This window comes from Mytilus californianus, unplaced genomic scaffold, assembly GCF_021869535.1.
Source record: "Mytilus californianus isolate M0D057914Y unplaced genomic scaffold, xbMytCali1.0.p SCAF_4, whole genome shotgun sequence".
In the NCBI taxonomy this organism is placed as follows: domain Eukaryota; kingdom Metazoa; phylum Mollusca; class Bivalvia; order Mytilida; family Mytilidae; genus Mytilus; species Mytilus californianus.
Genome location: NW_026262690.1, coordinates 12,704,270 through 12,720,582, shown reverse-complemented (window position 1 = coordinate 12,720,582; position 16,313 = coordinate 12,704,270). Strand labels below are relative to the sequence as shown.

At 31.0% G+C, this 16,313-nt stretch overlaps 2 protein-coding genes across 4 annotated transcripts in view; both read left to right on the top strand.

The window, feature by feature from the left end:
- Positions 1–16,313, top strand: part of LOC127699226 (ATP-binding cassette sub-family C member 5-like) — a 173,856-nt gene that overhangs the window by 101,933 nt on the left and 55,610 nt on the right. The gene's annotated exons all lie outside the window — the stretch shown is intronic.
- Positions 1–16,313, top strand: part of LOC127737478 (ATP-binding cassette sub-family C member 5-like) — a 73,720-nt gene that overhangs the window by 1,797 nt on the left and 55,610 nt on the right. For all 3 annotated transcript variants that reach the window (XM_052248198.1, XM_052248197.1, XM_052248199.1), the window contains exons 2-9: positions 4,149–4,280; positions 6,058–6,180; positions 9,794–9,952; positions 10,263–10,410; positions 11,868–12,015; positions 12,562–12,647; positions 13,070–13,243; positions 16,209–16,271. In XM_052248198.1, the coding sequence (XP_052104158.1) occupies positions 4,153–4,280; positions 6,058–6,180; positions 9,794–9,952; positions 10,263–10,410; positions 11,868–12,015; positions 12,562–12,647; positions 13,070–13,243; positions 16,209–16,271 (1,029 nt within the window). In that variant the 5' untranslated portion in view covers positions 4,149–4,152. The remainder of the gene's footprint in view (positions 1–4,148; positions 4,281–6,057; positions 6,181–9,793; positions 9,953–10,262; positions 10,411–11,867; positions 12,016–12,561; positions 12,648–13,069; positions 13,244–16,208; positions 16,272–16,313) is intronic.

Genomic DNA, 16,313 nt, shown 5'->3' with positions numbered 1-16,313 from the left:
AAATAAAGAAGTTATCGCAATTTGAATAATTTGAGTCGTATATCTTCAGGTCTATTCAGGTCTTTTCAGGTCCACTTTCAGGTCTTTAGTGTAAGCCATAAAAAAGGGGTTTTCCCAAAGATAAAATTATCAGTTTTCACAAAATGGGTTATCTTTCAATAAATATAACATTATAGGTCAAGAAGTAGATCGCAATACTGCCATTTAAAGAATGTAAATAAATGACTTTGAAAATAGTTAACATAATGTTCTAAATAATGCCTTTTAGACATGAAGTTCTAGTTAATATATTAAAAATAATGCTGAAAGTGTAATGCAAACTTTATATATATATTTATATATGAGTTGCGTAACTAAACCATTAGATTACCTTCCTAGTGGTAAGTTCACAAGAAATGAGGTCTTGTCTGAATTGTAGTATTGAAAATTGAAGTACATGTACAGTAAGTGTTTTTTTTAACTTAAAATATATGCTTGATATCTTTTTGTAACTTTTTATTGCTGTTTAAAAATGGCTAATTAGCAAAATATATATGTCATCATCACTATACATGGTTTCTGTGGTAGTGATAGTTTATCTATGAATAGTGAACATCATTCATGCTGTATCAATCAGGTGTTGAAAAAGAAAAAAAAAAGGCAAGTAACACAAACATTCACTAGATTTGTACTGATTGATATTTTTGTCTGGGAAAACCTGCTTTAAGTATTAGTTGAAATTGACTTTTTTGGAACTAGCTTTCAGTAACTGCAAGTAGAGACAGATTCCCCCCATTATGGAGCCATTGATGGTTAATGTGTCAATTTTTTACAGGTCCCACTCCTAACGATGTCTTGCCCCCCCTCCCCTTTTTTCAAAATCCTGGATCCGCACCTGGCAAGTACTCTTGGTACATTGTGCCTTAACCGTTTATTTTATTATGTCTTTTTGTTAGTTTTTTTGTGTGCTTCATGTTGATCTGATGAGACAAACCCTTTTCAAGTGATTTTTACTGGATAGTTGTCTTATTGGCAGTCATACCTGACATGTGATTGTTTTATATAAACATGATAAATATTGGCTTGGTTAGTACAGAATTGAAAAAAGTGTCATAGCAGTTTGTATATATGGAGCAGGGATGGGGTAATCGTAATCTGTAATCGTAATCGATTGTAATTGATTACATTTTTTCCAGTAATCGACAGTAATCTGTAATCGAAGACATTTTCGATTACATGTAATCGTAATTTAATCGATTACAGCAAAAATTGTGATGTAATCATCGATTACTTTTCGATTACATTTCGATTACTTTAGTAAAATAGTTTGATGAAATATAACCTATTCTAAATGAAAGTATGTATGTATTAAACAGAATGTATCAATATGATTTACGAGTTTATCAACTGCTTTATATCTATCTATTGTCACAAGCTGCATTATGATCAACCAGATCCCCTACCAAATTTTACTTTATATCTAGCCTTTGAAAAAAAAATGGATTTATGTGCTTGTCAATAATTCAAGACCTTATATATTAAAATAAGAAAATTGATTTGAAATAAGAAAATAGATTTGAAATAAGAAAATAGATTTAAAATAATAAATGAGTCTTAAGTTAAGTACTGTACTACATTAAAGTAGTAAGCTTATTTGTATTAACATTCTTTAAAGCATAATTTTAAACAAGAGTTGGAATTTTAGATTAGAATAGATAATCAGTTGATTCCTTATAATGTTATGATATAAAAATCAAAAAGTACACAAAATCCTTTCGACAATGAACCATTGGCTATGCACTGAAATTCTTTTGGAGAAATAGATACATGTATCCCATTTTGACACTATGAATATATATTGTTTATAATTTGATTAGAGAATAAAAAAATCTAAACACAATTCTTGTCTTTACTAATCAGATGATAAAAGACTTCTAATAAATAAGATGTAGACTTTGTTTTCATTTCAATTATGTCTAATTAAGAGGGAGATTTACATTATTTTGCCCCAGGTTATAAATTGTACTCCATTGGCAGTTTTATAACCTGTAATTGGGGTGGTTATCCAAACAAAAGGATTAATTCATGCATGACATTATAATTATAAATATTGATCTTTGAAATTAGCTGAACTAATTAATTATTCTACTTTTTTCAGAGGAAAACTTCCAACATTGCAATTAACTATGTTGAATAAAAATATACCTGTTTTTAATGAGTAAAAACAAAAAAAACTTGCAATATAAATAAGTGATTGATGCAATGCGATGCGATGTCATCTCTCGTTCATGTTGAAAGCCAAATTTCAAGAATGTTTGAATATTTCTGATCCTCAGTAAGAGATTCCATCTAGAAAAAAAATGTCAACTTAAAATTTGAAAACAATGCTCTAAATGCTGTTTTTGGTAAATTTCCAAATATTTACTATACAAACGTTGAGCAACATAATTGTGTTTAACTTTAACTTACTTTATTATTTGTTTTGTAATTTTGTAAAATGTAATTGACAGTAATCGAAAAGTAATGTAATTACTTTTGATAAATTAATCGATTGCAATCGATTACATACAAAAATCAGAGTAATCGATTATCAATCGATTACACAAAAATCCTTCATGTAATCGATTATTAATCGATAACATTTGTCAGTAATTGTGCCCATCCCTGATATGGAGTTTATCTCTCCATTTGTTGCTACTCTAGGTGATATAAAATTTAAATTTCAGATAGCATTAGATAAGGTATATGTGGAGTTTATCTGTCCATTTGTTGCTACTCTAGGTGATATATGATTTCAGACAGCATTAGATAATGTATATGTGTTATAAAAAAAGGATGACACAATTCAATGTTATATCAATTAGATATAAGAAGATGTGGTATGAGTGCCAATGAGGCAACTCTCCATCCAAGTCAAAATTTATAAAAGTAAACCATTATAGGTCAAAGTACGGTCTTCAACACAGAGCCTTGGCTCACACCGAACAGTAAGCTATAAAGGGCCCCAAAAATTACTAGTGTAAAACCATTCAAACGGGAAAACCAACGGTCTAATCTATATAAAAAACGAGAAACGAGAAACACTTATGAACCACATCAACAAACGACAACTACTGAACATCAGATTCCTGACTTAGGACAGGTGCAAACAAATGCAGCGAGTTTAAACATTTGAAAGGTACCAAACCTTCACCCTTTTTCTGAAACAATAGTATAACATCACAACATAGAAAGACACACTATAAAATATCAACTGAAATAGCTTAACTCAATCAAAGGACATATTACATATTTAGAAGCCTTTACAATGTATCATCATTGGTGTATCAGTTGTTGGTTTTAGTTACCTACATGTACAATGCACATGTATTTTGTTTCAGAACAATGTCTTATAAGATGATCTTTTAATTAGATAGGTGCCAAGTTTTTGGTGTAAAATACCTACATGTATTTTGTTTCAGAACAATGTCTTGTAAGGGGATCTTTAGATATCTGCCAAGTTTTTGGTGTAAAATACCTACATGTATTTTGTTTCAGAACAATGTCTTGTAAGGGGATCTTTAGATATCTGCCAAGTTTTTGGTGTAAAATACCTACATGTACTTTGTTTCAGAACAATGTCTTGTAAGGGGATCTTTAGATATCTGCCAAGTTTTTGGTGTAAAATACCTACATGTATTTTGTTTCAGAACAATGTCTTGTAAGGGGATCTTTAGATATCTGCCAAGTTTTTGGTGTAAAATACTTACATGTATTTTGTTTCAGAAACAATGTCTTGTAAGGGGATCTTTAGATATCTGCCAAGTTTTTGGTGTATAATACCTACATGTATTTTGTTTCAGAACAATGTCTTGTAAGGGGATCTTTAGATATCTGTCAAGTTTTTGGTGTAAAATACCTACATGTATTTTGTTTCAGAACAATGTCTTGTAAGGAGATCTTTAGATATCTGCCAAGTTTTTGGTGTAAAATACCTACATGTATTTTGTTTCAAAACAATATCTTATAAGATGACCTTTTAATTAGATAGGTGCCAAGATTTTGGTTTTAAATACCTATATGTACAATGCACATGTACTTTGTTTCAGAACAATGTCTCATAAGATTACCTTTTAATTAGATAGGTGCCAAGTTTTTGGTTTTAAATACCTACATGTATTTTGTTTCAGAACAATGTCCGATAAAGATGATAAAGATATATCAGCCAAGTTGTTGACTGAAAAAGAACTTGACAAGCATCCTGGATCTCCCTCTGCAGATTGTGATGATGTTCTTGTGGATGATGATGAGGAGATAGATAGGTACATGTATAATTGTTACATAGCACACAGATGAGAATTAGTTCTAGATAAATGATGGAAAGTGAATTTGCTACTTCATAATTTGATACACAGCCATGGTATTTACAAGGGAAAATTTCCCTTTTAAATGCAGTACCTCTAAACCTTACCGGATCAGAAAACTGAAGATTGAAAATGGAAATACTCTAGAAGAACATGACTAAAAACCTTTTAATTTCCTTGAAGAGGTGATAAATGTATTCAGTTTTTGTTGTAATGAGATTCCAAAATATCAAATTTTATTAAATGTGAAATTCCAAACTCACTGAATTATGTGTCTGAAATTCTGCTTGAAACAGGAAGGATGAGATTGTGATGCAACAGTAACTTAAAACTTGTCTACTATCTAGTAAAGTACTTCTTAATTGTCAATCATAAATTAATAGAAAATGTTAGGTTTTATCAATTGAAAATCTAAAATTATTGAAGCATTGCTATACTATAGCCAGGTGTTTACATGTATATCATGTCAAGCTGCAATCTTCACCTATTCAAGAGAAGTGGTTAGCTAATTTAACAGATATTATGTTAATGTATGACTCATGTTATAGTTCTTCCTCTAACGCTTAATTTCTTACTGTAAAAAACATCTCTATAAGCAGAGACGACCATACAAAAAATATCCATATAAGCAGAGACAATCATTGACCAATGTATGACTGTGGAAACACATTATCAAATGGCAAATTTCATCAAGTTGGTACATGTATTTGTAATCTTGATTCTTAATTCCATTAGAGGTCAGGAAACATACAAAAATAGTCTTGCTTTGTTGTAGAAGTTCAAGTATATTACTGTGAAAGTATTTTTATTCGTGGGTATCAATTTTCGTGGTTTCAGCAAAAGTTACATGTTCGTGGGTTCTTAAATTCGTGGATTTTAGTTTTCTGAAGAAAAAAATCGAATGACGAATTTGAAGACTTCAGAATCGAATATTCGTGATATTAATCATATGTTGTTTTATAATGATTTGTGGGGCATTGTTAAATAAGGTGTTCATTTTCACTCACTTGTTCGTCCTTCATTACTAACAAATTCATAATATTTTGAATCGTAGAATCAATTATTATGACATAAAAAAGTAAGCCCAAAATGAAATCAGTATTTTTTTTTTATTGTATGAGAATTATGAAAAAAGGAATATTGCATTATCGCATATCATCACCGGAAATCTGACTTTCATCGATCAAAAATTATTTCTCATGAGAAATAAAATGTAAACAGTAGAACATTTTAGATATTTTAAAGATTAAATGGGTAAAATCCGGTCTGAAGTTGTACAAAAAAAATGTATATTTAGTTCATAATACGTTGGTTTATATGACCGTATCCATGTAATCAAACCTACATGGGGATCTTTCCATGTCTGGAATTGGACAACAGTTATTATATTTCGTTGGACAGTTAAATTCGTGGATACAGCCATCCACGAAAACCACGAAAATTGGTACCCCACAAATAAAAGTACTTTAACAGTATATAAAGTAATAATGAAAAAGTAAACTATGTACAACAATGATACCCAACAGTCAAAATATGATACAACTGTATGTACCCTAACTGTCAAAGGGATGAGAAGCCCTTGGTTTAGGGAATGCAGAAAGCATAAATCATAGCAAGTAATGAAATGCAGAATTAAAAAAATGTTAAACTATCACCAATTTGTACACACACTGAGGGTAAACAAATCTACTTTATTGACATGATACTAGTAACAAACAGCTTCTTATTACTTTAGTTTGTTAGATATTGAATGCCAGCTTGAGTCAACTGTAGATCTAAGTGCGTACAGAAAACGTCAAGGACTGAAGAAATACAGGAATACTGTCAAATATCTTAAACCAATCAGATTTGAGAAAAGGTAAGCAGTCAGAGCTCAGACAGAAACAAGTCGTTTTTTGTTTTTGACTTACAGAAGTAAAAAAATGTATTTATTATAAAGATATGTTTTCATTTTCATACTTATTTTAGTCAGAAAATGACAGACTTGTTAAGGTCTATTTATGTTTATGAAATGACTTAAATTTAATTGGTGACCAAAGTGCACCACCTATGACATCATAAACCTGTCTGAGAGAGCACAAGGACCTGAGCTATCTATATTTAATTATCTAATTGAACATTTTTATTTACATAAGATTATTTTCCTCATTTTGTCTGTCTGTCCTTACATTTTGCAGCAGACTTGGGGTAAACCTTCAGTTAAATTACAAATACATTTACTTTTTGTATTAATTGATTTATTGAAATGCAATAGCTTTACTAAAGTTGTCAATTAAATTACAAATTACATTTTAGCATCATGTTATGGTGATGATAATGATGACTTGGTGGCTGTTAACTCAAATGATATTAATCATGTTTATTTGAACTTTGTCAAAACATTTGAAAATACTGTCAATAGATAAATATAAAAATAAGAAGATGTGGTATGATTGCCAATGAAACAACTCTCCACAAGAGACTAAATGACACAGAAATTAACAACTATAGGTCACCATACAGCCTTCAACAATGAGCAAAGCCAATACCGAATAGTCAGCTATAAAAGGCCCTGAAATGACAAATGTAAAACAATTCAAACGGGAAAACTAACGGCCTAATTTATGCACAAAATAATGAACAAAAAACAAATATGTTACACAGCAACAAAGGACAACCACTGAATAACAGGCTCCTGACTTGGGACAGGCACATACAGAATGGGGCGGGGTTAAACAAGTTTGAAGGCACCAACCCTCTACCTAACCTGGGACAGTGGTGTAACAGCACAACACAAGAACAAACCATAAAAATCAGTTGAAAAAAGCTTAACTCATCAGAGGGATTAGGATGTACTATCCCGTTTGAAATAAGTTTTCTACAGGTACAATCAACTTCAAAACCAAATCTTTATATCTATGGGAGAATTTAGTAAAGGTTTTAAGTAATTTGTGGTAACGAAATCCCTGACTTAATAATTTACCAGTAATACATAGATTATGTTCATTGAAATCCAAAAAATCACAACAGACACGGGCAAAGCTAAACTGAATTATCAAAATCTAGGAAAGGACAGTTATTACCGTTTATTAATAATTTATTTAAAGTAAGTTCCTTTGGGTAAATTTCGGCAGTATATTTAGAAAATTCTTGATTATTTAACAAAAAATATCATCAAGAAAGCGGTAAGTGCAATTTAGACAGGTCTTTACTGAGTTTGGTCATAAACTGTGATTCATAACAGTACAAGAACAAGTCTGCTATTAAAGGGGCGCAATTGGTGCCCATAGGAATACCTACAATGTGGATAAATTTTATTGCCGAAACATACATAAATATTATCAAGGAGAAAATAAACAGCTTCAATCATCTCATCACACCTCCAGTAAGTATATCTAGCATATTTACCTTTTATACCTACTAAAACTATTACAGTACAACCAAATGATAAACCATTTATGAACTACTTTATTAGAAACAGCCAGGAGAATCAGTTAATTGAAATATATCATAAAATTATCAGTAATATGGATAGTGGGAGGGATGTAAGGTTTGTATTTTGTAATGTATATAAAGCTTTTGATAATATTTGGCATAAACTTCTTTGATTTAAACTTAATTAGTCTGTTTTAAATGATCAGCTCGTTATCTTGGATAGAAAGTTATCTTTCAGATCGTTAAACAAAAAGTAGTTTCAGAAGGCTTTTTATCACCTCTTAAAAGTAAACATGCAGGTCTCCCTCAGGGATAAGTTTTGGGACCCTTTCTGTTTCTGATTTATATAAATGATATAGTAAATGGCATTGAAAATGACATTAGATTTTTTGTGATGACACTTCTTTATTCATTATGGTAGACGATGATCATGCTGTAGCAGCTGCTTTGACTGATGACTTAGATGTCATCTCAAACTGGGCTAAATCATGGGCTGTTCAATTTAACTCAAAGAAAACAAAACATATTGTATTTACTAGAAAGGAAAGGGTCATCCACCTGTATTATTTTGTGATTTTAAAATGATGAAGAGGTTAAGGAAATAAATAATCACTGTCAACTTGGAATAACATTTCAGTCATCAGCTTCATTGAACGAACATAATGATAATATTTATAAAAAATCATGCTCTCATTTATCTGTACTTCAATAAGTTAAACATTTATTAGACAGAAATTCACTTATACGTATTTACTATGCTTTTATTAGACCTATACTAGAGTATAGTAATGACTTCTGCGTAATTCCTCCAGATATAAACTTTATATTGAATAAGGAATAGAAACTCTGGAGAATAGATGAAATAAACACAAGCTTATACTGTTTTATGAAATATTAAATGGCATGACATCTGCATACTTATATGAGTTAGTCCAACCATGTTTTTTCCAGAAACCCCTTATACTTTGAAGAATGAAAATAATACTTTTCACCCCCTACTTGCTAGAACTAGCTCTTACTTTAGTAGTTTCATTCCTTCCACTATAAGACTTTGGAATACCGTAGTCTTCCTCTAAGTATACAAAAATCCTCAAGTTAAGGTATATTTAGAGGTGGACTAGACAAATTCTATAGGACTGATGAAAAATTTTAACCTTTCCATTATGGGATAAGGAAATATGATATCAGTCATTGTCAACTTACAAATAATGCTAGCAACCTAAAATCTCATTTGTTATCAGCAAACACTATTTGTTCAAACTGTAATCACCCTGTTGAGGATAACCAGCATTTCTTTTTTATTTGCCCATTATTACAATGATGTAAGGCATATGTTACTTGATTCCATTTACTCAATTGTTAATGATAATGTTGACATAAATATTGACTTATTACTTTTTAAAAACAGATTATTTTTGTATGATATAAATATTGATATTTTTAAATCTGTTCAGAAATATATCAGTGAAACTCATCGCTTTGTTTGAAATTTTTTTTTTTGTAATAGTTATATTATTTTAAATACAGTTGTTTATAGTTGATCTATACCTTGTACATGTAATATGGAGAGAGATTTTATAGGCTGTGCCTGTTGCTCAATCCTTTTCATATCTTATGGAATACAATATGTTTATAATCAAGTCAATGTCCAGTGGCAAATATTATATGCATATCAGGATGAGAACATGTTAATGCAATATGAATACTAACCCTGTTTGTACTAGAACGACATGCTGAGTTGGAATTTGCAAATCATTATGACCAATTTGTACTTTATCTCCTAAATGTGGCTTGCTAAGTAGAGAAGCAGCAAATATCAACTTTCAAGTCTGACTTTGGTGCCGCTTCACCAGTTTTTTTAAAAATTCAACCCTTCTGATTTTACACTCAACCAGTTATTACAAAAGCTACATTAAAGAACATATAATAAAAATTAGTAAAGTTGTGTTGTGTTTTATATTGACAGCTTTGACATCAGTCATCATTATCTTATAGCCTAAGAAAACAGCATACCCAACTGTTTGTACACTGTCATGCTATATAAATATACATTTCAGTCCAAAAGATGAGATCCCAGAAGGAACTGCTGGATTGCTTTCATTGTTAACATATGCATGGCTGACTCCTATTATCTGGAAGCTTTATAAAAAGGGGGAGGGGTTTCTTGCACATATGAGATGCAGCGATATTGACAGAGCAGAGATCAATGGTGAAAGGTAAGACTCATAAAAAGAGAAGGATCCACATTTATAGGAGTACTATTGTAAAGAAATGGACAGATGATGATATTAACTGTAATTGTACAAATTTAAAGAAAACTATATTTTCAACAATATCCAATTAAAACAAAGCCTTAATTAATATATTAAAGATTTTTGTTTCTATAATTTTACATCTCTCTGAATAGCTGAATGACAGAACCATATTGAAGACAGACATCCATGTTTTGATCTGTATATAGTACTATTTGACATTATATATTATATATTTGATGTTAATTCTGTATACTTTACTGACCTTTTTAAGGCTAGAAAAGTTATGGATGGAAGAGTTAGCTAAGAAAGGACCTGATAAAGCGTCGTTTTCCCGAGTTATTTGGAGGGCTACGAGAACTAGAGTGATTATTGGAGCCCTGACCATCATGTTGTCTGTATCCTTTAGCTTTGCTGCTCCTGTAAGTATGAATTCATATAAAAAAAGAATAAATTCTTCTAGAATTGGAAAACAATAACAATATGTCAGTTCAAATGTATTGCATCAGTTAATTATTTATGTTAAGTCATCAGTTGTGCTGTTTTCTAATTTAAACCTAGGAAGTTTTTTGTGTATTTTCAAAATTTTATTCTGATGAAAACATAATTCTAATATGACTCAAACACAACTAATGCAGGCTTAATGAATGTTTAACGATCAGTCTAGTAAATTAAATATGTAATGTAACCTCTTTATCAAAAACTTTGTTTACTGTTCTCTGAATTTGTATCAAACCATTTCTTTTAGTAATTTTTATATAAAAATAAGAAGATGTAGTATGATTGCCAATGAGGCAACTCTCCACCAGAGACCAAATGACATAGAAGTTTACAACTATAGATCACTGTACGGCCTTCAACAATTAGCAAAACCCATACCACATAGTCAGCTATGTAAGGCCCCGAAATGACAAATGTAAAACAATTCAAACAAGAAAACTTATGGCCTGATTTATGTACAAAACAATAAACGAAAAACAAATATGATATACAGCAACAAACGACAACCACTGAATTACAGGCTTCTGACGTGGGATAGGCACATACAGAATGTATCTGGGTTAAACTAGTTTATTGGCGCCAAACCCTCCCCTAACCTGGGACAGTGGTGTAACAGTACAACATAAGAATAAACTATAACAATCAGTTGAAAAGGGCTTAATTCATCAGATCGATACAAAGCACATAAACATCTAGCAAAAACACAGACTGGACATAGCAGGATATTTATACATCCCCACAACAAAAAAGACACTTAATACAGATCTGAGAGTACTCACAGTTACTGACAGCAAGTTCAAAGCCAATAAGAACTAATAAAACAAATCTTGTATCTAAGACTGAAATATCAATCAGTACACATCCAACATTCAATGGATATAGTGTAACGACGTAATTAACAGTCAGAGAAAAACATGACATTGTGCAATGCTGATAACAAAATCAATTTTTATACCAATAAAAACAATATACAAAGATCTAATTACAGTGTTGAATTGGTAACCTTTCAGAATAAGTTTATTTAAAGGATTGATAAGTTTACCCGGATTGTCTCTAAATTTCCAGGTGCAGTAACCAAACATCTCCGTAAAAATTAGGATGTGCTGTCCCTCCCGTTTGAAATAATTTTTCTACAGGTACAGCTAAATTTCAAAACCAAATCTATGTATCTATGGAAGAATTAAGTAAAGGATTTAAGTGATTTTTGGTAACAAAACCACTGACTTAAATATTTACCAGTAATACATATATTACGTTCATTGAAATCCAATTGAATTTTGTTTTGTTTTATTTTGCCTTGAAAATAAAATTTATCGATTAAGCATACATACAATATTTTAAGGATTGCATTACTGTAGTTGTATGCTTGTTTTGACAGGCATTTGTTATGCGTCAGTTACTAAGTGACCTATCTAAGGGTCAGATGAGTCTAGGCTATGGTATGTTATTAGTTGCGGCCATATCTGGAATGGAGTTTTGTAGATCTATGCTATTTGCTGTTGGATGGGTTATCAATTATAAAACTGGTAAGTCACAGTATTAATAATGCTGAAAATTACTTAAATTTTATTGAATATATTTTTAAACTAAGTTAACCTTAAAATTACTCCGTAGTAAAATTAAATATTTTATTGAAGAAATACTAGTATTTTCTCCAATCTAGAATAACAATCATTATCAAGTTCAGCATCCATTCAATAGTAAAGATGTTAGTACTTTTTTCATATTTATATCTGGAACCCTTTACACCACAACTTCTAATGATATAGGTATGATATACTATCCTGTATTGATTCCTTGTGTCAAAAGGTATTCATCAGGCACCATTTTAAAAATGGCCACCATAATAGACAGAAAATTCATAATCCCCAGAAACTTTATATTTATTGGAACATATTCTCAATTAATTCCTGGCTTCATATTGAAGGAAAAATTGAACATGAACAGGCATTGCCTTATTTGCATCAGTATTAATTATTTGTTTATGGACCTCACACAAAATGTGCAAGAGAGGTGCTTGCTGACATGTTAATTTTCTAATATTCATTGATTTTTATGTTAATTTTATACAGGTGTTAGAATGAGGGGAGGAGCTTTAAGTCTTCTGTTTAAAAAAATATTGAAATTGAGAGGTTTAAAAGACAAGACTGTTGGAGAGGTAACTATCCTTCAAAAGAGTATATATATCCTTTAATGGTGAGAATTGTCTTCCTTTGTTGCCATATAACTTTAAGAGAACAGATTGGAAATAATGGAAAAAAAACTTCTTCTTTGTTGAGGGACATGTTTATTATTGAAGGTTATTAAATGATCTCTGAAGGTATGAAAATTTGGCTCTATTACATTGTTGAGTTGCTGTCTCATAGAAGTTTTACAATGTTTCCATTTATATATTTTAGAAAAATACTTTTCAATGTGTAAAATATTATACACTAAAAAATGCTTATTCAAATATAAATAAAGTTATTTCATTGTATAAATGAACATAAAGTCTTTTCATAACAAATGTTTTCTAATTTTTTGTAGAATAATCATTTTAGTTAAATACATGTTTGACATATAATCTTTAATCCATTTTAGCTTGTCAACATTTGTAGTAATGATGGTCAACGTTTGTTTGATGCCTGTGCCATCGGACCTCTATTATTTGGTGGACCTGTTGTATTGGTCTATGGGACGATATATACAGTATTCCTTATAGGACCTTGGGCTTTAGTTGGCAGTGCAACTTTTCTTGCTTTTTATCCATTCATGGTATGCAAACTCTTTAAGAACTACTATAAGTTAACCTTAAAGCTGTGTAAAAAATATTCTTATATTTGAAATACAGTATAAATTTGTCCATCTGTAATATCCATTATATATATTAAGGAAGGATTTGATATTCGTTTAAATCACTCATAATCTTGAGTGATTTTGTGGAAGCAATTTTCAGATCTACTGCTCAGTCAGTTTCTGTCCGACAATTTTTTGAATTTTTATTACACCCACTGAGCATGGAATTTTCATTTCGTAATTCTGAGCTTATATATAAAGGAATGATTTGATAATTAATGAGGAATTTTATAATGTTGAATTGAATCATTCAGGCAATTTCCATATCTGCCGTGCAGTTATTTCCTGTTTGACAATACTTTCAAATTTTGTATACCTACTGAGCATGAAATTTCATATTACTCAATTTATAGCTTTTGTATTAAGGTATGATTATATATATGATCAGGAACTTCATAATGTTGAGTTGTATTGTGTGAGCTATATTTAGACCTGGCTGACATTCACTTCCTGTTTGAAGATACTTTGAATTTATATTAGAATTTTTTACAAATGTCTAATAAAGAGTTGGTGTATACTTTACAAGACATCTCGAAGCAACTCTTGGTTTTAAAAGTCATTAATAAGGTTCCATATTAAAAACCAAATTTCGCTGACCTTGTCCAAAGGACTAATGTGAGATTTTGCTATCACTTGGTGTCCTGCATCTGTTAAATCTTTGGGGTGATTTCCTCTGAAATTGCATTGCCGATTTAAAGCAGTCTTGGTATGAATAATATATTGCATGTTTTTTCAACACTTATTTTATTCCAAGCAGACCAAAAACTTATGATAGATGGAATTCTGAAATCTGATTTGTCATTTTAGAATGTCTTCTCCCCCTTGAAATATCAGTCGAAATCTTAAAAAAAAAACACCAGGAAGTGTAATTGGGAGAACACTTTACAAAGTATGCCCATTTTATGCTGATTTATTAGTCCCCAACAGACAAAGTCGAAGGGGACCTTAGGTTTGCACTATGTCTGTCTGTCTGTCCATCCGTCAGTCCGGCAAATCAGTTTTCCACACTTTTTTCTTCGTGCTTGAAGATATTGATTTCATATTTGGTGTCATGTTTTATCATGACAAGTTACAGATCAAGTTTGAATTTTGTTCCGGTCTGATGATTTTGTGCAGAGTTGTGGTCCTTGGACTAAGAAAATTCAAGCAAATAATCAGTTTTCCTCACTTTTTTTCATCATGCTTGAAAGTATAGATTGGATAATTGGTATATAGTTTTATCATGACAAGTTACACGGGCATTTTCATCTTTTTCATGAAACTACATAGATACTTTGAACCAAACTTGCTTCATGGAGAATCTTTTATGAAAATTATTTCAAAGTTGTTTTTTTTTTGGTTCAAGCAAAAACATGTCAACAAGATATTGATATTGATTCTGATTGGTTAATTTTTCAATTTCTCCTCTTCTGAAACTACTTAGTCCAACTATTTTATACTGTATAGGAATGAACCTTTATAAAAAAAAAAATCCTCCTTTCTCACTGATATTAAAGGTAGCATATGAAAAGTTAGTAATTGTAATTTTTTCTGGCCCATCTGAACCAACCATTGGTAAAAGTTTTGGTGGTAAAATAATATTATGTGGCTTTGCATTCTTCTTTAACCTCTTGTTGTATCATGCAGCCTTTCACATCAACCTTTTTAATTAACTATTACATTTTTGGGGTTTGTGTCATTTTTTGGTGCTAACAATTTTACTTCTCAACAAAAATTATCAATTGTCCTTCACAAACTACATGAACTAGGAAAATAAAACTATGGTCATATTCTAAAGGTTGCACTTTGTAAATACAGCTGTTTCACAAGCCACGCCTCTTTGGGGAGATATATGATATTCATAAATATGTTAATTTGTTAACGTACTGGTTCCCAGATATGATCTCTGTGTTTCATCTCATAGAGACATAACGTGGGAATGTTACCAGTATAGAAAAACATGGTAGCGCCTAAAATTTAATTCTTAGGAGGTCCAAAGTGGAGGTAGGGGTAGTATAGAATTTTAGTATAAGTTTAAACTCTTAGAAGTTCAGGTCATATAAATGTTGAAAATATGCCGCTCAGCCCTATATTTTGACCTTTGAATAAAATAGTAGTGCATATCAACTTCCCGTTCTGAGATATGATTTTTCACGAAACTTCATAGTAAAAATGGCAGTTTTAGCCGCAAAGGGAGTTCCTATGGGAAATTGCATTGTCCATATTTACAGAATTGCAACCTATAGAAATTTTCTTCAGTCTAGATAAGTTTTTGGCCATGTTGTAGGGTAATGATGGGCGGTTGTGGAAAAGTGTGGTGTAATTAACTCCTCCTTCTGTTTTCAACCCAGATCCCTTAAACTGCATAGAAAGAATGTACCAGTATTTAAATTTTGCACTTGTTTTAATGGAGTTGTCACAGTCTGAGGAATTTTTCCCCATTTTTCTTTCTCGAAAACTTGGTGAATTTCAGTAAAATTTACTAAAGATGGTATCAATTTTGTGTAATCAACTCCTCAGACAGTTTTCCAAACCAGTCCTTGAAATTTTCTAGAAAGAATGCACACATATTGAAGAAGCATCCGCTGTTATGCCATTCTATCAAAAAAATCACCCCATTTTTCCAGACTTGGGATCTTACTCATTTATCAGCAAAATTTACAAGAGACAGCTCATTTTGGATAATCAATGGTTCCTACAGTTTTTAATTACCGGTAGTATCCTTGAAACCTCACAGAATGTTTGCACACCTTTTGAAAATATGCACCTCCAAGTATTGAGCTGTTTAAAGACAGTTTATATTTCCAGATATTTTAATGTTCATTATAGAGCATTCTTCAATGTTTAGAAAAACTATTTGCAACCCAGCCATTATAGTCTTTGATCAACTCTTATTGTATTGCAGGGTTTTATTTCAAGAATAACCACTAGTCTAAGACGTAAATGTATTTCTATTACTGATAAAAGAGTAAGTATAATTTAGTGTTTTTTTCAGTTCATTCTTATACAG